Source organism: Mesitornis unicolor, unplaced genomic scaffold (assembly GCF_000695765.1).
Source record: "Mesitornis unicolor isolate BGI_N332 unplaced genomic scaffold, ASM69576v1 scaffold6916, whole genome shotgun sequence".
NCBI lineage: Eukaryota > Metazoa > Chordata > Aves > Mesitornithiformes > Mesitornithidae > Mesitornis > Mesitornis unicolor.
Window position 1 is genome coordinate 17268 of NW_010191594.1, and position 23369 is coordinate 40636.

Consider the following 23369-nt stretch of genomic DNA (forward strand, 5'->3'; position numbering starts at 1 on the left):
ATGTACCAAACTACACGTTTCCACATTATTTACAGGTTTTTTTATCAACGTTAAAAGCTTTTTCTATTTAGTGCAATTAATTTCACCTCTAATGATGTAGTTTGTTATATACAGTACTGTGCATGCTTACATTTAAAACGATGGGCTGACACACTACTTCTGTAATTACTCCCATGCTACCAGAAAACCAGTGAATTAAATTTATTTAGTGTTAAATGGATATGGAATGTTATACAGTACATGAAAAGACACTTCAAGATGAGTAAAGCAGATCTAATTGCACAAGAGATTAAAGGTTCACCTCAACAGTCAGTATTATCAAATCATTACAGCTTCCATCTTCAGAGTGCAAGGTATGTCATGCAAAAAAAAACCCTAAAAACCAACCCCAAACAAACAAACAAAAAACCAAATTAAAAAATCCCCAAACAGACAAAACCAACATTGTGGTACCACTTGAAATGCTATCATACCACAATATTTTACAAGACGTTAAGTGATGATTCGTAGAGAATGAAGCATTTTACCAAGAACGAAAGAGTTTTAAACATACTTAACAGATTTTGCATGAACACCAATTCCAGCATTACTATACCTAAGGAACAGGCAACATGCTGGGAGAAAGTACCTAAAAATCAAAGTCTTTTGTACTCATAGCCAATATTACTTTCTGCAAGAGTTATGCAACCTGATTATTCAGATTCCCCACAGGACTGGGTAAGGTTCAATACACTGTTACATAGAGCATAATCACATAACCACCACATCAGCAAGACGATTTCATTATCTTGACCAGTTACTACATTTAAAACCATGGTATGGTAACATGCCCTGCAAACAAATTGTCTTCTGGGACAGCGTCCTGTATGTAGAAATATAAAACAACTAAAAATAGACTCCTAACCACTTTAACCCCAAAATGAACTACAGTTTTTATTTACATATTTTTGAAATATGTGGGTAAAACTGCAGATGGAAGAGAAGCAGAATACGCAAGAGAGCTATGATAGGGCTGACTGAACTGACCGCTGCATCCAGTAACCCCGACTGAGACCTGAACAGGGGCTTGTACCTGCTGCACAACTCCGCCAGCCGAGTGGTCTCACAGGGTTACGCGCAGCCGGCCGAGCATGGGGAGCAGAGCCCTGCACCCTGACCGGTTCCACTCAGCCACAAAGCACTGCAGGCAAACACATTTCTACACACTGGCTTCAGCTACAGCTTGAATGTGAAAGGAACGCAGGAGATGACAGAGAGGTTTTTAACGTTTCCACCTCGCAACACTCGTGTCCTGAGGGCACGGACAGGTACGTTAATTTACCAAAAAGACCAAGTTGTTTGCCCTCTGTACGAATAAACTATGGAACTTCCTGGCATAAATGTAAGCAAGAACTACTCAAGGATCTCCTTGAGGTTAATTTTCCAACTACATTCAAAGAAAATAATTTACTAGATCTGTAACTTGCAAGGTCTACTAGCCTTGAAGTGAGGATACACGTTAACTCTACCTGTAGTTAAATAAAAAACTTCAGAAGACATTTTACAGAAATAAAATGTGCAACTCCATAAAGCAGGTGGAGAAACACCTCAGAATTCAGCTGGAACGTCCTATTTTCATAGCCCATCATTCTCAGGAATGTATATTTCATAAATAAAGGTACAGAAGAAAAATTGGCATATTCAATCTAAAGTTGGATATTTCTAAATCTCTTCAGATAAAATTTGCTTTCTCCCTCACAAATAAGCGATAAACCCTGAAAAAAATTGGCTTTTCAAATTTGTCGTGCATGAGAAAAACACAGATGAACAAACCAACACGTGGAAAAACCCATTTTGTACAAGGTTGCAGTTCTAAAACACTTATATTACAAAGCAATGTAAATAAATACCAGGCTAGTACAAAAGCTCTTATTTACAGTTGTACAAATGAAAACGTTTTCAGTGTAAATGCAGTGTTTTAAAGAACACAATATTAGTAAAATGAATTCCTGTATAGAGCATTACGGTTTCTGCTAAATTTCAACGCAGTATTGTATAAAACCACTGTTTCAAGTTAATTTTTGTTTATAATTCAGTACAGCCAAACCCCAGCCTGGAATGGTATCTGTTAAAGTGCTGAAAAAGAGGACATTTCTGAAATCTTAGAAAAAACATACTGTACATTATTAAAGCTTTATCAAGTCAAAAATGGTATCTTTTGTTCACATTTGCTACCACACCACCTGTGGACGAAACTTTTTCAACAACTCATCGTAACTAACAGGACGGCAGCCTTTGGTGTCTTCCCATCCAAGGTCTGATGGTTTCCCATAAGTAATTTGTCTTAAGCTTCAGTGGTGGCTTCAGGTTTCATAATCTGGTAAGTAATCAAGTATTCTGGATAAGCCTGGAAGAGTGACACATTATTTATTATGATTTTGTTTTCTGGAAAAGGGAAAAAATATTTATGCCAAAGAAAAAAAGGCAAAACGTCAAAGGCAAAACGTCTGAGGCATTCAGGAAACAGATCCTTTCACCTGCAACCAGAGCTGGAGTTCGTTTTAAGACAAAAGCAATTCCTAGCACCTCAAAAGTAAGAAAATAACACAAACACATTACAAGCCTTTGAAAAAGTCTGGGGAAAAAAAAAATTCCAAAAAGCTATTTACCTGCTCCCCTCTGTAAATGACGTATTCTGCCAACGCCAATCCGTTTACACTGGGTCGCCCAGTAACTGAGTGATGTCCTGGTGGAGAATGAGCCATTTTCATAGCACTGAACTGCAGGAAAGACTTGCCCAGTGTCACACGACAAAACAGCAACTGCCTGTGTTAAAAGAGAAAAAGCACCATGAAAACAAAATAAATGCTTGTGAAGCTCCAGAAAGACTATCTTCATAATCTGAAACTTCTGCTTCAGGAGAACAGTGGAACTTTAAAGCCATTTATTCACTCTTCGTAGTTCACAAAATTCTGAATTTGTTTTGAAGGGCAAAGGTTATGCTCCCTTTGGAAAAGCTTTTCAGCCTGAGGAAAGGGTTGGTAAGTAACATGAAAAAAATGTTTATCTAAATTATGAGAACCGGCTGAGAGAGTTGGGGCTGCTCAGCCTGGAAGAGAGAAGGCTCCGAAGGGATCTTATTGCAGCCTTCCAGTTCCTGAAGGGAGCCTACAGGAAAGCTGGGGAGGGACTTTTAACAAGGGCAGGAAGTGACAGAACGAGGGGGAATGGTTTTAAACTGGAAGATATTTGATTTAGATTAGGAATTAGGAAGAAATTCTCTGCTGTGAGGGTGGTGAGACACTGGCCCAGGTTGCCCAGGGAAGTGGTGGATGCCCCCTCCCTGGAGGTGTTCAAGGCCAGGTTGGATGGGGCTTTGAGCAACCTGGTCTGGTGGAGGTGTCCCTGGCCATGGCAGGGGTTGGGCTGGATGAGCTTTAATGTCCTTTCCAACCCAAACCGTTCTGATTCTGTGATAACTGGAAACAGCATGCTTAACAATGCACTCAAAGATTGTCACTAGCTTTTCATGTTGTTTGGTTGGCGGTTTGTTTTCCCCCCCGAAAGTTTTCAGAGGGTGCCCCTTCCCCAGTCACTCACACTAACCACATAAATCACTTATGTTCCAACCAGATTTGTATCTACGTCAAACCAACGTCAAGGCCAAGTGCAAACTCTAGGTCAACATGAAATACCTCACACCAGCATTTACCAGCATGATATGTTGTTTTCATTATAGAAAGACAGAACAAGGGTACTTATTTCTTTATGTATGTACCACTGCAATGGCATCCTGGCATTTCTGTAGACCAATGTTACATACCATTTTGCTCAGCCAAAACTTTTGCTTTTCTAATGCTTCACACAAGACAAATTGAAGAAGCCTTCTTATTAAAAAATCAAACTATTTAGAAAGCATGAAAAGACTCTGACAACCTCTGTAACTCTAGAAGATTCTTCTCTTTATTTGAGAGTGCCAGAAAAGAGTAAGCAATATGAAAATGGGAGGGACTCAAGGAAGGAAACTGGAAGAACGACCTTATCCCTGCGATACCAATGCACAACAGTATGCACACAAACACACAAAGTGTTCTCCTGGTTGAAATGATGGCCACCACCACAACCAACTCCATGAAGTAACCTTATTCTGAACTAATGGTGTCAATAAAACACAACAGGTACTCTGCAGAAACGTGGATTTAAGAACTCAATTAGTGGTAGAGAGTTCATTAATACACATCTGTATTACTGTAAAGCAGCAGTGACATGGGGGCTGGCTGTTACGAAGTACATCCTCCTCAAAGAAATACAGCATCTGAATATCACTGAATTTCTCCTTCCTCTGCAACAGGCAATGGACTAAACCCTCATACTGCTGCATCTTTCACACAGGCATCTAGCAGATCGTCTTCACTCTCTGGTTACCAAAGTCTGATTTTTACACTAAGTTCAGGGCAAACGTTTGGTTCAATGCGCTGAAGATGGTTAAAGGTTCTTCAGGACTTAAATATCAAAGTTTTCTGAAAGTCTCTAGTATGCTCAAAACACAAAGTGCTGCGAAGGTTGGATTACCAAGCAAATCTTTCTACAGAGAGACACTGCTGATCTGATGGTCCAGAACACAACATACATAGGCAAAATGACTTACCTATGGCAAACATAACAAGATCTATCCTTGTGGATTGGACATCCAGTGCCACCTCCAATTCCATACACATATTGATTACTTTTGGAAGAGTTTTCAGCAAAATAAATCCCAGCTCCAAACATGCCCCCTATATAGGCGTGCCTCTCATCAAAGCCTTTGTGGATGATTGCATTCACAAATGGGGAACCTAAGAGAAAGGAAGAAAAATACTGAAAATACAACATACAGATTTTTGCATTTCACGTTTCAATCATCCCCTCACCTTTTTTTTTTTAATGGTTTTTCTATACAGACAAGGAAATAAGGCTCCAGAAATTCTGACCTCAGATCTAAACAGCCAATTTGCTAGAGGTATTACACAAATGACAGTGCTGTAAGTGTACATCTTTGACAAAAGGTAATACCTGCAACAACTCTTGCTGCAAAAGAAGGCTCCATGAATCTGCACTCCCTTTGGCAGAGCTTCATTCTAACCAAGATTCAATGAATGCCTTGCTACACAAACCCATCTTCTTCATAACACTAAGCAGATTGCATTTAAAAAGCAAAATGTGAACTAATACTTATTCACTTGCACTGGTCCTAAAATTTAGCCTGAAAGAATAATCTGTTCAAAGTGGCTGTATTCTGCACCTCAAGACATCTGATACCCATTAATTTTCGCAAAAAGTGCAGGTGTTTTCAGTAAGGATTTTTATAACAGTATCTATAAATATGAAAGTACCCCTTGCAAAGAGCTGTTCTAAAAGAACATGACATGTCAGAGTTATGTAGGAAATTATAGTGAAAATAATCCAAAACCTTCTACCAAAACTTAAAGATGGTAAAACCATGTATGAAGCACAAGAACATTTCAGATGAGAGTGAGAAAAACCTATGACAATTGCTTGAGATCTTCTGCAAGTGGCATATGTGGTTAAAGACATGTTAATACTTAAAAAAAATATTCAACTAAAGACTTAAAAAACCCCAAACAAAACCACTTGTAAGGCATTAATTGCTTTATTCCAGGAATAATTTTGTTAACATCTAACTAATTTAAAAGACTTTCCTTTAAAGACAGGTCATTACATTAAGAGGCCATTTCCTCTAACAGGATACAGACCACAGCCAAAAGACAGGATTCAGGTATCTGCAAGTTTGGTTAAGCAGTTAATTATTGGATTATTGCTGCTTTCGACAGTAATGCATTATACATTGGGAACTATGTAGCTTTCATTTTAAGGATGTACCATGAACTTGCTTAATTTGTTCATTAGGACAAACTACCTATTTGTGCACAGGAGAACTTTCAGTTGTTCTTAATTTGCTAATTATAAGCTCTCTTTTCTGGAATGATGAACAAGAACTAACTGATCAAATTATAAAGTCAAGAAAACAAAAGAGTTTGGTTAATAAAAGAGAAAACAAAAGTTTGGTTCCACCCCAATGCCCAAAACAACCCATAGCAGAATAAAGTCTGACCCTTAATAATTTTGGGCATACAGCTGATAAAACAAAGTAGCAACTTAACCTAGGAGGTGGCACACCCCTTAATCTCCATTTGAAATTGCTAAAATGTCTTCACTTAGAACTTTCAAGTCTCATTTAGTGAAAGACAAGGAGATGCAAATTTCAGAAGAAAGATGCAGTGTGTGATACGTCTCCACAGTGACAAATACAAACACTTGTTCATACAAAGCTCATGCAAAACCTGGAAACCATTTCCACGCAAAAAATTTACTTTGTTTGAGCCAGCAGAACCCCCCAATAAAGAGTGTTGATGGTGGAGTGAGTTCATGAGGTGCATTTCGGTATCTCACCATGAAACAGCATTCTTTCGTTAGCATGGTTGTGATTCTCCTCGGAGACCTCTTTCCTCCTGTGAGTGTATCTTTCCCACAGTTTTTTGTTGCACACCTTCTGAATCTGAAACAGTCAAAATGTAAGTTCTGCCCTGAAACTGAAAACTGCTGTTTCATTTGACAGATGTATAACCTATAGCAGCTATACCACACTACACTTACACTGCCACTAAACAAGAATATTTTCCTTGGACCTCAAAGAAACACAAATTTTCTAACTTATCCTACAGAGGTTGATTGTTGTAGCACAGCTTAAGTAATTATAATTATATGCTTAATTAAGAATAAATTAATTTTAAATATCTGTTGAGAAATACTCCTTAATTTAAATTTAAGAGGCTTAGTCACAATTCTACTTGAGTATCACTCCAAACACAGCTTGATGCCAAACCACCAGTAAAAAAAACCATCTAGTAAATTAACAATTGTCTTCCATGAAGACTTCTAGAACACTTCCTTTAAAGTATGTACTCTCTGCAGAGGTACGCTGGACACTGGCAAAGCCTTACGTGTGTCGATGGAGCATATCAGTTCTACTGGGGAAACTGTAACAGCACGTTAGAATAAAACTTAGTAGTACTTACTTGCAAATGAAAATTTGCTATCATTTTAATGAAAATGACCGTTTCTTCAGGGGAACAAAAATACATGAATGCAAACCAAAATTCCATTCAATTATTTAAAGCAAGATTGCCTATTGCCTGGTGTTTTAAGCTTCTTTGGCATTAAATCAAGCCAAAGTAGGTATACTTACTTCCGTGCTTCAAGAGCAAGTGTTTGGCTTTCACTTCTTGCATTTTTCCCCTCCCTGCTATTTCCCTCAACAAAAGCCTTTTGTTTACTATAAAATCTTCTGTCTCTCCCTTCAGACATTCTGCAGCTTTCTGTGAGGTTCTTCTGTGTCAGTTTTTCATAAAGTTTCTTAATGACTAGTAACCCATAAGCAGTTTTTCCCATATAATCTTATTCTTTGAATCTCCCTGTAAGATGACCTTTTTCCTGTGCATGCCTCAGAACAGCACATCTTACCACATTATAGAACTCAACAAACAAAACGTAGAACATTTTATGGGCATTTTATTTTCAGCCAAAACTCTAAGACGTAAGCACCAACCACAAAAATATGACAGCTACCTTTAAGATGTTGTACCTATTGAAGACTCCGCCAGCGTGTCCTCCATCTCTATGCTCTCGGACAGTACTCTGCATCTGAAGATCGAAAATTTTAAGGAGGATCACTTTGTTTACAACACATTCAAAACACATTTCCTTCACACAGTAAAATAATCAAAGGAATTAATTCTTTTTAAAAAAATTATTATTAAAAAACCATGAGAGAATGTTTTAGGAAATGACTATGTTAAGTAATGCCAGATTTTGTGGATGCACATGAACAGAGTTTAAGAATTTATTTTTGTTTTTAAACCTCCCTTGAACAGTCCATGGTCTAGTTTTCAAATGGAACAAGATTGTCACTAATCTATTCATAATATTGTTTCTTCAGAATTTTGTCCTGTATGACTATGACATTTTGGAAGGAAGTGACTTAAAACTGTGTATAGCAGACAGGCAATCAGTTGCATAGAGTTTATCTGTTATATCAAAGAGCTTTTCTGTATAGTAGAGGTTTTAAAAGTACTACAATCAGTAATAACATAAGAAAGAAAATAGTTAAGAACACAGATTATAAGTAGTACAGTTAAACTTGGAAATTTGAAGTATCCTTATGCAAGTTTTTCTTAGGCTCAAAGATGTTTATTGCACTGTTAAATTGTCTAGCAATGCTTCTTTATCTCCTTTAGTAGACGTAACAGAACTACTGAGACACTACAAAGAAAGGCATACCTCCTCTTCTACCGACTGGAATTCCTTATCTTCAGTGGAAAGATCTATGAGAATAGTTCCACTACCAGAAGTATTCAGAGTCAGGTATGGGTTAAGTCCTGTGAACGTAACAAAACACAACAGTTTCAGAAACTGCTTTAAGACTGCTCATTTAGAATGATAACCAGCAAGAGATTTTTTTCTTTTTAAAGGCACTGTTTTCTCAAAACTCAGTTTAACAGAAAGAGGTTAGTTGCTAACCTCTTAATTGCCTTTCATTAGCTGCAGACATCTCTGTGGATGTCAAAGAGTGATCCCTCAAATAATTACACCTTTCCAGCATCTCTGTTTAGAACCTCTACCCATACATCTCTGTTTAGAACCTCTATCCATACATTATCACGCATACACTACAAATGCCATGAGAAGCACAACAGCTGGGTCTGGATGCAGATCAACAGCAAATATTTCCATTGGTCTGTGGATGCTGATCCATGATTCTCTCAACAAGAACAAACATTTCAGGCACTAACTATACTTAAAAAAAATAAAATAAATCAGAATTTCAGCTGACCTTCTGAAAGAGCAAACACAGCATCCCTTTGCAGAACCTAACGGAACAGTACATAACAGGTCCTAACCCATCAACAGAGAACGTGCTCTGCTCTCTACAGTGCTCCAATAAAAATAAATACTTCCTACCTCCAAAAGCTTACAATTATTTTACACCAGATCTACCCTTTACCTAAGGGCAAAACAGTGACCATGAAGGAAAAGAAAATAAATTAGAGAACTGAAAGGCAAGATTCAGAGTAATTCACAGCACAACTAAAAGTGCTCATGTTTCAAGTCAGAAGGCGTTCTTACCATTTGAAGTGCCATTTTCTAGGACAAGTTTTATTACCAATTCTTTTCAATGATATACAATTTGGAATAATCTAAAACATTTATAAAAATGGATTCTATAAAGGCAGTGTTAATTATAATTTGAAAAAAGTATGTACCTTGCTGTCCAGAAATGAGTCTTTCAACTCCTTTAATGATTTTATGCCTATGGCCATAAGCATTAATTCCTATTTCCTTCAGTTCCTTGTGTCCCATTTCAACCAATACATCCAGTGTTATCTATAATGAAAGAAAGCAACACCATTTTTTTGAACAACAGCATAAACAGTCTATAACAGCTGCCAATGACAGTAAAAATATACCTCATAACAGCTGAGGTACAAAGCAATCATTTTTCTGATTGAGAAACACAATTTGCAAGATGTATTCAAGCCAACAGAAACAAAACCATAAATTACTGACTACTTATTTACTCCATCATAGATACCACTGAAAGGAATCATGCCTACACTCTCAAACTGATATAGGCATTATTGCCCCAGCTTTTTTATAGATACATGTATTTTAATATATATCATATATGAATTAAAACATCTAGTTACACTCCTTTCCTTCATTCCACTCCTTTTGACATTCGCTCATTTTAAATCTGGCTCATTACATTACTCTGGACAGTCAGTATTTATTCCTTTGTTTTCTAGCTGAGCATCTGGAAATAAATACAGCTACTTACCTGCTCTCTTTCAAATATGTCAATTAGATGTTCAAGGCCAAGGTTCCGCACAAACTGATTTATGCTAAAATCTATACCTGAAACTAAGAAAGAAGAAAAAAAACCACCTCACAATGAACATTCATACCTGTACCGTAAAACAAAGTATATCTCACACTGTCTGTGACAATAACGAGAGAAACAGAAACTCTCAGTCTTCTGAAGATGGGGAATAAATACCTGTATCACTAACCAGTGGCAACTATTACGTAGTTCACCCTAGTACTCCAAGATTTTTACCCCTCCGAAGAGCAGTTTCCATGCTTTCATGAGGTAAGCCACTAGCTAGCTACCAGAAATGTCTGTTCAAAGGGAAAATATGTTGAGAACTAAAACATCATAGAAGTAACCTTTTTCAACATACCCGATCTAAGAATAGGCTCTTAGAAGCTACATAAAAGTCTGCAGTAAAATACTGCTTGGTATGGAGCTAAATTTCATTTGACTTCTCTTTTGAAACACAATTCACTATTTTGGCTCTGTACAGCAAAAAAGGAACATTTTAAAGATTCTGTAAGGGGAAAGCACTAAAATCTTGTACTACAAGACTTTCAGACTTCTGTTCCTCATTTATGACAACATGAGGAATAGGAATGCTGCATAAGTCATAGTAACTGTGTCCATGTGTGGGAAACTTTCACGCTTGTGAAGTTTTCTACCACGTGGTAGAAAAAAGATATTCATTCCTAACTGAGAAAGCCTCACCTTCTTTTTTCTCCAGAACAGCAGCTCCCTCTGCACTGTTTGTACCAACAACAGAAGGCAGTTCAGAAAAACTACCAGACAAGTTGTCAAGACTACTTGCAGCAGACAGACTGGATGGACTGGATGGAACAGAAGACAGGGAATCAGCTGTAGAACCTGTAGCCTGAGACACACTTATAACCTGAGGTTTGTAGCAAGTTGGTAAGGCAGAAGGAGGCATTGCCGCTGTCAATAATGCGCTGACATCATCTGCCTAAATAGCAAAAGACAACTTATTAAAACAGAGGAGCACTTCTACACATTATTTTTCCCTAGAATGCATTATTGTTATTCCAGAAAAATAAGCATTTTACAGTGCATTTACAAATGGCCTTTTGTGCCGACAGCATACATGAAACTGTATAAAGCTTATGAGTAAATATTGTGGTAGGATAAAAAGTAAAGATGTCACTATTTCTAAAAAACTTAAGGGACAGTTAAACAGAATTCTTTTTCGAGGAAAAACAAACAAAAGCTTCTACTGGCAACCAGAATTTGTGAGACAAAACAGTTATTCTCAATGTAGCTTTGAATTGTAGTCTAATACTTAGAAAAATATCTCATGCAAAAACTTAACAGTAAGATAGTCTCCTAAATCTATGTTGTTACAAAATCTGCTTACATTTTATTGCCACAATTTTTCTATCAGTCAAACTGTAAGTACTAAATTAAAAGCATCAAATTATAAGCGTGAATTCCCTTGGTTGTTTTTTTGTTTGTTGTTTCCCCCCCTTCCATCTTGAAACAAGAAATCTTAAGTGAGAAAAGATTTAAAGAGACTTTATAAAGGCTCTCCTGACTTTCCTTACCAGGCATGTATAAACACCAGAGAAACCACAGTACCTTAAATTTTGCAGAAGTTGCTGTACTAGTTTTTTTAAAGTGCAGCTTTCAGCTGAGCTGTCACAAGTGGCAGGTAAGTACAGATTTCCCAAGAAGAGTCCCACCACTTACAGTGACCAGGTCCAATGGTGTTTGTCCTTCTTGGTTTTTCAGAGTAGGATCAGCCCCATGTGCCAGTAACAAGGCACAAAGCTGTGTCCTTCCTTTCTGGGCTGCTTCATGCAGAGGTGTGAAAGCCCATTTGTCTGTCGCGTTCACACATGCATTATACTTTATAAGTAAAGCTGCTACATCAACGTGCTGGAAAATAAAAACACCTCTTAAATTCCAAGGTACCACAAATGTATTAAACTAACTCAGAACTATTACTGATACTTCTCTGTAACCCTCATACGAAACAATACATTTACTTTTTCAGAAAATAATAATAATAAAGAAGTAGTGGCTTGATTAAAGACTTGATCCAAGCACAAAGACCCAGGAAGTCCACAAAAACTATTAGTGCCTCAGCACCAGCCAAGTAAGTGAAAATGAGATCCTGCTGCTAAAGTTTGCCTGGCACAGGTAAGGAAATATATTTTATGGAACACCTTTCAAGCTACTGGCTTTCTAAATGTTCACGTTCAGAAAACTTAATTCTGTGAACTGCAACCATGATTTACAAACTCAAGAGTCTTCACAAATACATTGTGCTATAATTATTTTTTGTGTGTTTTACAAATAATATTACAACTCAGTTGCAAAAGCCTTCTAGAGTATTGGCTCACAATGCCAGTATTTCAGATATTTACCCCATAAGATGCTGCATTATGCAGAGGAATCAAACCTCCTTTATCCTGTGCATTCACATCCGCTCCATGCTGTAACAGGTACTCTGCAACCTCCAAGTTGTTGTAACCAGCTGGAAGGTTGCAAAAGGACAGAACAAATAGAACATATTAAAAAAAACCTATCCTCAACAGGTTGCAGAGAAATAGTAATTCACTTAAATTACTTGAAAATACGTCAATCCCAGTGAAGACAGCGTATATTACCTGAGGACAGCTTCACTCTATTTAAATAGTATTTGGTTTTAAAACCTCTGTCAATAAACAATAAAGGATGCTCTTTGGCTAGAGAGAATAGGAAGTTAAACTCATTGAACAGTTCAGAAGAGGAATGTAAGATTAATATGCATACAATAGGTTTTTTTTAAAGATAAAATATGGAATCCTCTAGCTTGAGGGTACACATCAAACTTGCTTAGACATGGAAAGTTTAACCACAGTAACTAGTAACTCTGATCAAACTAGTTAACTAAAACACTGACCTGCTAAATGTAGTGGTGTCGAATGCCGTCCTTGTGTGTCTCGACAGTTGACATTGTCAGGTGAACACAGCTTCTTTACTCGGGCCAAACAACCTTTCTTTGCAGCATCTAGTAGAGCTGCATCTCCTCTAAGTAGGTCTTGAATATCAGTGTCACCATCTTTAACAAGGTCTAGAGGAGTATTTCCATCTCTGTTTTTCTTTGTAGGGTCAGCTCCATGCTGTGCACATCAAAAACAGGCGGCAAGTACATAATCAGAGTAAATATGTTGCATCCTAGGCATTTTTATGCCTTATTGAGCAAATATTCTGACACATATTTGAATCCTTCAGAGAGGGCCTTCCTTTTACTATATGAGAAAGGACAACATAGCTGCTAATAGCACCTGTTTTACTGAAAACATACATTTAACTACAATCATTTAGAAACCACAAAACACACAACAATTTCTCAAAGTCCAACTACATTTCAGACTGAACAATAAAGAAAAGAAAGCAACCTTTCTCCAGCATATGGAATACCTGTAATAGGAGTTTGCAAATCTCATATTTTCCTTTTGCTGCAGCTTCATGTAAGGGAGTGAATTTCCACAAGTCAGCTACATTGACAACAGCACCATGTTTAACCAGCAGTTCTGCAACTTCATAGTGACCATACGAGCAAGCATTATGCAAAGGGACAAGACCTCTGGGAGCAATGAAAAAAAAAGAGAAAAATATTATTTTAAAATGTGGTCCTTCTCACAGAGATATAAACTTAAAACACAAAGCACCTTCAACAATCAAACCATTAGAAAAACTGTTTTTTAAAAAAAATTTCCACAGTAGTCTAATGTAATGGACTGTTTACTGCCAAAGTGGTAAAAATGCAGTCAGCAACAGCACTGAAGAGAAGGAAAAATCCAGGGCCAGAGAAATTCTTGACACTCCAGTCTCAAGTACTGCAAAATGCTTTTGTGACTATTCGGAACATCTCCATTCTAATAAAATTTTCCATGAAAATAAAAAAAAAAATTGAATGTCTGAAGAACGATGGGATGCTTATCAGCTAGCGGTATTTGAGAGCTGACAGGTATCAGCAATTATAACTGCCAAGAAAATAAACATCTGAGTATTTACCCCTTATCTTTTGCATGCACATCAGCTCCATGCTGAAGAAGGTATTCGACAACGGATACCCTATTATATCCAGCTGCAAAATGAAGTGGTGTAGACTGACGTCCTTCAATATCTCTGCAGTTCACACTTTGGACCGTACACAGTTTCTGTGAAATCCCCCAGACAAAACATACATCACTATATATAGGGTTGGCACACTTTTCATTTAGTCATAAAATGTTATACACATTTCATTTTGAAAAGTTGTCTTCGTTAAAGTTTATTTATTTATTAACATAAAACTTTTACTTTTCACAGACTGTGTCTGAAGAAAAAAATATTAAATACTTCCTCCTCCCAAATCCACACCTGAGACTTCTTATTTACGCTTTTTCTATATGACAAACTTTCAGAGCTGGTAAATAATACATTTTGTCACCTGTAATATTGGTGCAATACACAGGTTTTAGGACAGAGATCACAACTCTAAAGCAGCCAGTGAAGGGCTGTGTGATTGACTGTTTTAATAAATCAGTTTGGGGTATAACTCTTATTTGTAGCACAGGTTTAAGCTTACTTTTACAGTATCCACATCTCCAGCCTTTGCAGCCTCCAGCAGCTGTCGATCTGCATCAGAATTCCCTAACGGGATACCTTCTGCAAAATAAATGAGGTTACATGACAGGTAAGTGTATGTAGTTGAAGGAATTTATTAAGACAATAAGTAATTTGAGTATTTCAAGGATGCCCTTTAAGAAAAAGTTAACCAATTACAGACAAGTTTCATCTTTCCTCACTTTCTACAAGTATAGCTACTAGCACTAACAGTGTTTGCAAATCTGCCTTTCTTGCCAACGCACTCTCTTACCATTTTGAAGTACTGTGGAACCAACTAAACATCCTTATTTCAGTTTCAGAATTAGGCTGTATCAAGAAGCTTACCTATGTGTATTATGTCCAAACCTTACTCTTGAAAATCCATGTACTCTGCTGTCTCTGTTCGCAAATGCAAAGCAGCCATTTTTTGGTTTCGAAACTAATTTTCTACTTACAAGACTCCCCCTCCCAACATCAGGATTTTTTCAAAATTATTCCAGGTGGCTACATCATGAAACATTCTGAGCATCTCTGACAATCTGTGCAGCTGAATACTGGACTAAATTATACTGTTAACTACACCTAGAGCAGGCACGCTTCCTCTACACGTGCTTAAGAACTGCACAACATGGTATCTTTTGTAGAAAGTACTTTTTTTTCTGCGCTTACATTCACTACTATTTCTCGACAGCACTTGAAATGGCAAGTAAAATGAAGCACCACATGACTTCAGAAGTGGATCCTGAATAAATCAGTCATACCTTGTAGTAGCTGTTGCACACTTTCAGTTCCCATTTGTAAGGCTGTAAAGCCCTGCAGAGACACAATGGAAGGATCACATCCAGAACTCAACAGCAACCTGCACGTCTGAAGATGGCCACAATGTGCTGCTCTATGAAGAGAGGTCTGGCCAAGATTATCTAATGCATTAACCTAAAAACAACACAGACAAGAAACACCATCATCAAAACTTAATATTAAAGCTGTTTTCATCACTGACTAGAAGAGTTTCACAAGTATTTTTACTTTAATTAAGAAAACATATTCAGTATATCTCCAAAGGTCATGACATTTCAAAAGATAAAATTTAAACCAAAGCAGTTCATAAGGTTGTAACTACATTTACTGAGAAATAATAGCCCCCTTTCAGAGGCATGTAAATAATTCAGTGTAAACAGTTACAGCAATTTCACTGCATACAGAAGTAGGCCATTATTTTGCTCAAGGCAGCACAAATCCTCAGTGCCAACATGTAGAACAGCTTTTACCTGCATTGGCTTATTGTGGTCTTTCAGTCTGAGGATTTTCTATGTGTTTCAGTCAAGGTGTATTTAACAATTTAAAACTCTGCACCCAAAGGTTACTTGTATTCCCTACTGCTCCTCTGGTTTTGATCACTGCTTTGCAAACTTCACAGCAGTCAGGCTGTAATCAAATTTCCATGAGAGAGAGATTAAACTCCTAGGATTCAAGCATTACAGAGAGTATTCCCTTTCCACTTTTCCACGTTTCCAGAGTGTGGAACTCTGAACTAAACACTGTGTTATGATTTAACATTTTGCCTTCACTGTAGTTTTCAGTGCACAGAACATCATGTAAAGTTTACCCGTTTTACAGTTCAGTTTAGCTTCTTGTTCATATATATCCCCTACTTTTTCTCCCCTTAAGCATTTCATTACTACTGCTGGACAATGAAATACCAAATAAGACACTCTACAGGCTTTCAGTTAACAGTGAGAAGAACTATATCTGCTCTTCTTATAAAAGAGGACCAAAACAATAACGATGCCTCAATGTATTGGACTGTACTGATGCACTGATGGCCTGTGCCTTAAGTGTATAAATCTACAACCTTCAAAATGAATTATTTTAGGAAAGTCTGTCTACTCAGCTGTCCATTCTCATGGCATGAAAACCTATAAGGTAGGCAGACCTCAACAACAACAAAGAAGTATGAATAGTAACTCATACCTTAGCTTCATGTTTCACAACTACTTCAACTACATCATTATGAGCCTTTTCTGATGCCACATGCAGAGGAGTCAAGAAGCTTTAAAAAATAAAAAAAGAGAATAATTCAAAGAGTATTTTGCAAAATGTTCTAAACAAACACTTGGTAGTATTCATTTGAAACCACTCACTCTTTTGTTTTTTCGTTGATGTTGGCTCCTTTCCTCAGCAGCAATTCACATACTTGTTTTCTTTTAGGATACGGAGATGCAGCAGCACAGTGCTGAGAACATTAAAAATGGTAGCATTAACAACTAGCTAGCAATACACAGGTTTTACTGCTCGCTGATGAACTGGCAGTTAAGACTTGGTTGTGTGCAAAGTCAACAGAAAAAAACCCAAACCAACATGCAGAAGCTCCCTCTCCACTAACTGCTGGAAGCCTTCAAGCTTTACAGACTAACACATGTAGCTTGCTGGTGCTTAAAACCACACTATTCTACAGAAGAACAGTAATTTAGACAACCTAAATTAAACAGGCATTTTAGGTTAGTCTTAACATTAATCTTAAGAACAAAGTATTAATCAATGTTATTTGTTTAGCTACACATTGGATATTCCAGGTAGATCTGAAATTTTCAGTTCTAAACTATCACCTACTACGTTTAGGTCAGACACAATACATTGAATAAACCCTGAAATATTACCAATGCTGTTTCATGGGTTTGAGGATGCTTGAAGTTCACTGTCTCCAGAGAAAGATGTTTCTTTATACGGGCTACATCTGATTCTCTTGCAGCCTGTAGCAGTGAGTGACCTTTGAATTCATCTTTAAAAAGAAATAAAATACATATCAGAATGCTATACTCCTTAACTCAAGAAGGATTAAGAGGATTGTTTCTTTCAGTTAGATAAAAATATTCATTTTATTCAGCAGACCGTGTTGCAGATATTTCCAACTCAAGACTTAAGCTTTTACATCTCTTGACAGTACTTGTTACCTAAGTCAAAACACTTACAGGAATGTGCTTTGGTTCTAAACCAGAGAGAGACATCCGAACTGGCTGAACAAGAGCTATTTCACCCAGCACTGTTCTAGGTTCCACTCTTTCTCTTTGCATATGTACCAATTCAAGCATATGTAAATCTCTACTTCTGATCTGTCTTTGGAAAACCATTTCGAGACACTAACATGAAGTCTAATGTAGTACTTGCTGATAATTTTTGTATGTATCCCAGAGAGATACAGTTTGGCCATGAAAGGACAGAATTTGAGGGCATTCTTTTCAACACCTTAAGTTTGCTGCACAAAAATCAATGCCTTTCATAAATTTCTTTGAACTTTCAGAGACTGTGGCACAGTCAAACATATTCAGCATTCTAAACACACAGTTATGCTTTTTCTTTTCTTCAAACAAAACACAGTGGAACAAAAATGAATATTTCAGCGGTCTTGGTGCAACGACAGAAGCAAGTATGTAAAATGAAAGTGTAACGGCAAGGCCGTGAGGGAAAGTGTGTACTTGTGGAAGAAAAGCTACAAAACCTATCACAACCACATGACTATAAAACTGACAATAAAATTATTTTAAATGCCTGCGTTCAGAAAACCTAGCAATCTCAAGTTATAAACAGTGAAATGTACTATCCAACATTGCACAGCTGCTTGGAAAGTATAAGGATTTTCCAAAGCTGATTTCTGGCAGGTCACTGTCTAGGGAACCTAAGTACACAGTACAATCTGTAACTGTAGAACTGACCTCACTTTATACTCACATGCTAATCGTTCTTTTAATTGGGGTGTTGGAGCCAAATCAATGGTGCTTTTGTTGTGACAGTTCAAGAGCGTTGGGTCAGCACCGTAACTTAACAAAAGAGAACACACTTCCACCCTGTTCTTAGAAGCTGCTTCATGCAGAGGGGTGAATTGCCACAGATCCATTGCATTCACACATGCTCCATGCTTGAAAGGGAAAGGGGTAAAAAAGATGCAATATTAAAACCAGATCATTAGAAAAAGACTCTGTTATTAGTTCAATGCAGTAGACTGCTAAAAATTTTTTATAAAAATAATTATTGTATGCAAATCACACCCGAGACATTCTCCAGACATTCATCTTCAACATAACACATTTCAGCACACTGCAGTTTTTAATCCTCTAATGTCTCACAGGTACATTCAAAGAGGCCAAAGGTAGGTTAGTCTCTTCAGGCTTTCCCCAGCATCTCTAAAAGAAGAGTAGCTCTTCTACAGGTCAAATCAGAGAAAGAACCTAACTCATATAATCCAAATCACCTCTGAACAAGCTCATGTTTCTTGCGGCTTCAGAAAAAGTCTAGAGTGAACACTTGCCCTAAGATAAATACATGTTCTGTGAATACCCCCCAAACATATAAATTCCAAGATACCTAGAAGGGGACAGGCACTCCCAGTTGACTTCTATTCAAAACATTTAAAGGATGCAGTTCGGCAAGTAATATGCTTGGATTATTACTATCTATGTAATTCTTCTCCAGTAACATTCTGTAAGCACCTTGTGTTCTGTCTGTAACCAAGTCTGACAGGACACGCTTTTTCCTACTGCTGCTGTTGAAGCTGTAATGCTTTGCAAAAAATATTTCGAGATTCACTGGAGCAGAATTCCAACAGGGAATACAACTCTAGCGTAACAGTTAAGACACGAACATACTGCCCCATTTTGAGGTTTTTTTGTGTGGTTTTTTTTGGGGGAGCTTGAGAAGGCTGAGGTAAGAAGTACTTAGTTGGTGGTACAAAAACATTCAACTCTGGGGCGGAGAAACTTAAAAACAGAAAGCACATTTATAAGGAAAAAGCTTCCTTGCAAGCAGAATATTCTGTAGCTCCAGCCTCAAAACCACTAACACATAGAGCAAAAGCAATCTATCATTCTTTGAGTTTTGTAAATCTAAGTACAAAAAAAAATGCAGCTTGCTTTAGTCTGTTATAAACTGTTCTTATATAGTAATATGCAATTTAATATCTTCAAAGACCAACCTTTACTAGAAGCTCTGTTACTTCATAATGACCGTAGGAACAGGCATTGTGAAGTGGCACCAAATCTCTATATAGGAGAGAAAGGGGACGGATTATTATCTCACTACACATATTTCAATACCAGATGCATCTATAACACTGCAAATGGTACCACGTTGCACCTTGAACCTTTTACAAAATGGTACCAGAGACGTGCAAATGAAGTTGAAGGGAAATAAGAAGCTGGAGAAGAGCCCAGAAAATCCCATCAGCATTTTTCACAACAGTAAACGTTCAAACTAATCAGAAGACGAGAAATTAATTGCACCATCTTACTGCAAAGGAAATGCTTCTGCTCAGACTCAGAACCCTAAGCAGGAAGAACTACCTGCAGGGGATTTTCACAAGTGACAGTAATGATTTCCTTTTGCACAAGAACATTGCTGTAAGATTATCTTCTCCCTCGGAAACTAAAGAAGCCTTACTGGCTAATGTTTCAGTAGCTGAAATAACAATATTCTACAGGAACAGCAGAGCTGCAGAGATTTTAAAGGCAGCTTCATACCCTCTCAAACCCAGAGGTCTGAAGAGCAAGTGAGAAACTGCCCGAAGTGAATTCTTTCATTGTTGGATAGCAGGGGAGAAGTGAGAAAAGTGATTTCCAACCCCAAGGGGACAATTAAAGCTGTCTGATCAGGCAGCTATTTATGTAGCTGTGAAGTGATCCTAGGAGAAAGGAGGAATAAGAGTGTGCTTTCTATAATCCTTAATGTACATAAATACACATTTTAAAAATAGGTTTTTCATTACATTTTATGTAACTAAATAAACTCGGCGTGTTTTACCCCATTCCCCAAGATATCAACCAAATGCTCAAAAATGTAGTCCAAATACTGTTTCCCAAATGTTTCCCAAACCTCTGGGAAACAGATCTTCAATTTTTATCACATGCTTTGCAAAAAGCAGCATAAACTTAAAAGCAGAAAGAAAATGAAGATTGATTCAATCACTGAAATATTTGCTGACTTCACAGTGGTGCATGAATGAATTCTATTAAACAAGAGATAATAATTTGACTAGTGATACCCAAAAGGCAGCATGTTCTATGGTTAGCTCAATTTGATTCACAAGTCTTAAGTCTGTACTTTGCCTTTTTGGTGTAAGAGAAAGATTTAAGATAGCATAATGCTCCTAAGTTAGAAATTCTTCATGGTTAAAATAGTACTGCTGTTTTTTATTTCATCTCAGTTTTTCACAAATTCTGTTTATTCTGAACAAATGAAAAATGAACCTACCCTTTATCCTTCGCATGTACGTCAGCCCCATGTTGCAGTAAGAGCTGAACTATTTTGACACGGTTATACCCAGCTGCTAAATGTAAAGGAGTAGACTGAAAGGACAGAACATAGAAGTAATCAGGAACACCAAACCAAGGGTTGCCCTTATATTTATGATTTTCAGAACTTAACAGAACTAACTAGTCAAGTCCTTAAAATACTTGCAACATTGGAAAACCCCCCCAAAACAGAGCACTTGAATCAGACATCTGATAACTACGTGCATTGTTTACCAACTACTCTTGCAGCCATCATAAACACAATCCTGAATTTAATCCATCACAAACGCATTCTGGCAGTGAAGGCCCTCTTAACGGATTTGAGTCTCGCGGTCCATTGCTGTCTTTTAGCCTACCATAACTATAAGTACTCTGCTGGGACAACCTATGTCCCTTGTGAAAGTGGGAAGATGATGGTCGTTAGAAACAATGACCGCTAAATTATAAAAAGGACTCCCTGCCAATGTATAGATTAAGTTTATAAGTTACCAACAGGGCTGTGGAGGAAACTTGATCTTCTCTTCTAAATTCCCACACTCCACAGAGCATTCAGATAACTACTCTATGATCTCTTCTAGCAAACCCGCTCAAGCATACCCATCAGCAGCACCACGGGCAGAGCTACGAATTAGTGAAGAGAAATCTTATCCTCTCCATTTACAAACCCATCAACTGAACTTGGTTTGTACAGTTCCTAGCAGATGAATCTCATAACTAGAAGACAAGAAAATAGCTATGCATAGGTGTTTTGGAGATCCCAGTATCTTACAACAAAGTTTTAATGATAGGATGAGAGGTAATGGCTTTAAACTGAGAGGGCAGATTTAGATTAGCTGTAAGGAAGAAGTTCTTCTCTATGAGGGTACTGAGACACTGGGACAGGTTGCCCAGAGAAGTTATCCATGCCCCCTCCCTGGAAGTGTTCAAGACAGGTTGGATGGTGCTTTGAGCAGCCTGGTCTAGTGGGAGCCATCCCTGCCCATGGCAGCAGGCGGAGGAATGAGACAATATTAAGGTCCCTTCCAAACTATTCTATGATTCCATACTTAGAGCAATGAACAGTTCACTCCTGATACAGTGGCGATAACTTGCCTAGGGTGTACGGCAAGTAAGGGGCCTATGTGTATCTCTGTGATAGTGGTAATCTAGGAAAAGGCCCTCTTTATCACTGTAGATATGAAGGTCAAGCAGAAGTTCCAATTGAAAAGGTGTTTGTTTATTGCTCCTACATGGAAATACCAACATAGTCCTTTTAAGTTTAAAAACAAACAAAAACATCAGTTAGCTGCATAGTGAGGTAAAATCTTGTTTCCCCACATATATTACAGAAAATAGAGAGATTCTATGTTTAACATTCTTAAAATCTAATGAAACAGTGACCATGAAACATGTAAGAGTGAACTAATTTTAATTCAGGTTTTAAGCAAAAATACCTTTCTGCCATCACTTGCATGACAGTTAACATTTAATGGTGTAAGAAGAGACATCATCTTTTCTTCATTTCCGCTTCTGAAAAACAAGATATGAAATGGGCAGAAATGTTTCTATTCTAGTTTTTAGTAGCCTATTATGTTCATATATTTTTCCTTGCTATAATGTTCAGCAGATCTGTCTGAAGTCATACACTCACTTCTATACTGTCAGCATTAAAGGGAAAGCAAAAATGCATTTATATAATTGTTTTTGTAGGTTTATTCACAGCTAACAGCCAAAGCTTAGCACCTAGATGGAATGACAGCTCAAAAGCCATATATATATTCATCACATATAATTCTGAAAATATAGCTAAATTCCAGGTATCTTCCAAACATGCATACCTGGCACTTTCTAAGAGTTCATCTTTCTTGTATTCACCTGGAAGACAAAAGGGAGTTTCTTTAGTTGTTAAATAAAGATCTATGTATGTGAAGTTCACTACTCATACTCCTCTTCCAAAACCGTAAAGAACATAAGTGCTAAAAATTTGGCAGTCCATTACTGAACTAGCACAATAAATTATTTATCCAGAACACATCCAATGACTGAGATGATGAAGGCCATATGGGAATTTCTATTTAGAATCACAAAACAGAGAAAACTTAATGCAGTATCAAAAAGACAAAATTCAAAATACTGTATTACATTCATCTGACTGTTATTAGTCATAACGTAATCTAAAGATTATCACTTACCAGTCAGCACTGCTTTTGCAGATGGGTCTGCTAAATCCAAAGCTGTTCTCCCATCTGTGTTCCGGATGGTTGGTTCAGCACCATGCTGCAGCAGTACTACAAAATGCCAAAGTTTGCAATGAGGAAACAATTGTGTACGACAAGGCTTACGAGATGTATCATTACTGTAAGCCGCAATCAACAAAAGAAACATCCAGTTACTGATCCCAATTTACCCTCTCAAATTTTCCATGTCAGAATTCCTTAAGGTCAGCTGTGAACAGTTTAACCAGTGAGACGCATTGCACAAGGAAAAAAGCAGAGCAGAAAGGGAACAGTCACACAGACTGGTAGAAGCCAACCTCAGCTGAAAGACTGTGACTGACACACTACAGAAGCCAGTAGCGACTTCACATCAGCTCTGGAGCACGCGGT

General features: G+C 37.5%; 1 protein-coding gene across 1 annotated transcript; it reads right to left on the bottom strand.

Moving 5' to 3' along the window:
• Positions 1-1845: 1845 nt before the first annotated feature.
• On the bottom strand, positions 1846-23119 carry TNKS2 (tankyrase, TRF1-interacting ankyrin-related ADP-ribose polymerase 2; the record flags this gene model as incomplete). The annotated part of the gene is made up of 25 exons (XM_010186784.1): positions 1846-2386; positions 2649-2805; positions 4628-4814; positions 6430-6535; positions 7606-7680; positions 8317-8414; positions 9300-9420; positions 9875-9957; positions 10619-10871; positions 11612-11800; positions 12292-12401; positions 12810-13029; positions 13331-13496; positions 13928-14073; positions 14484-14563; positions 15265-15436; positions 16475-16553; positions 16645-16736; positions 17161-17282; positions 18230-18416; positions 19470-19536; positions 20744-20838; positions 22218-22293; positions 22602-22638; positions 22956-23119. Coding segments are annotated over 25 exons (3145 nt in total), but the record flags the coding sequence as incomplete, so codon positions are not given.
• Between the last annotated feature and the right edge of the window lie 250 nt (positions 23120-23369).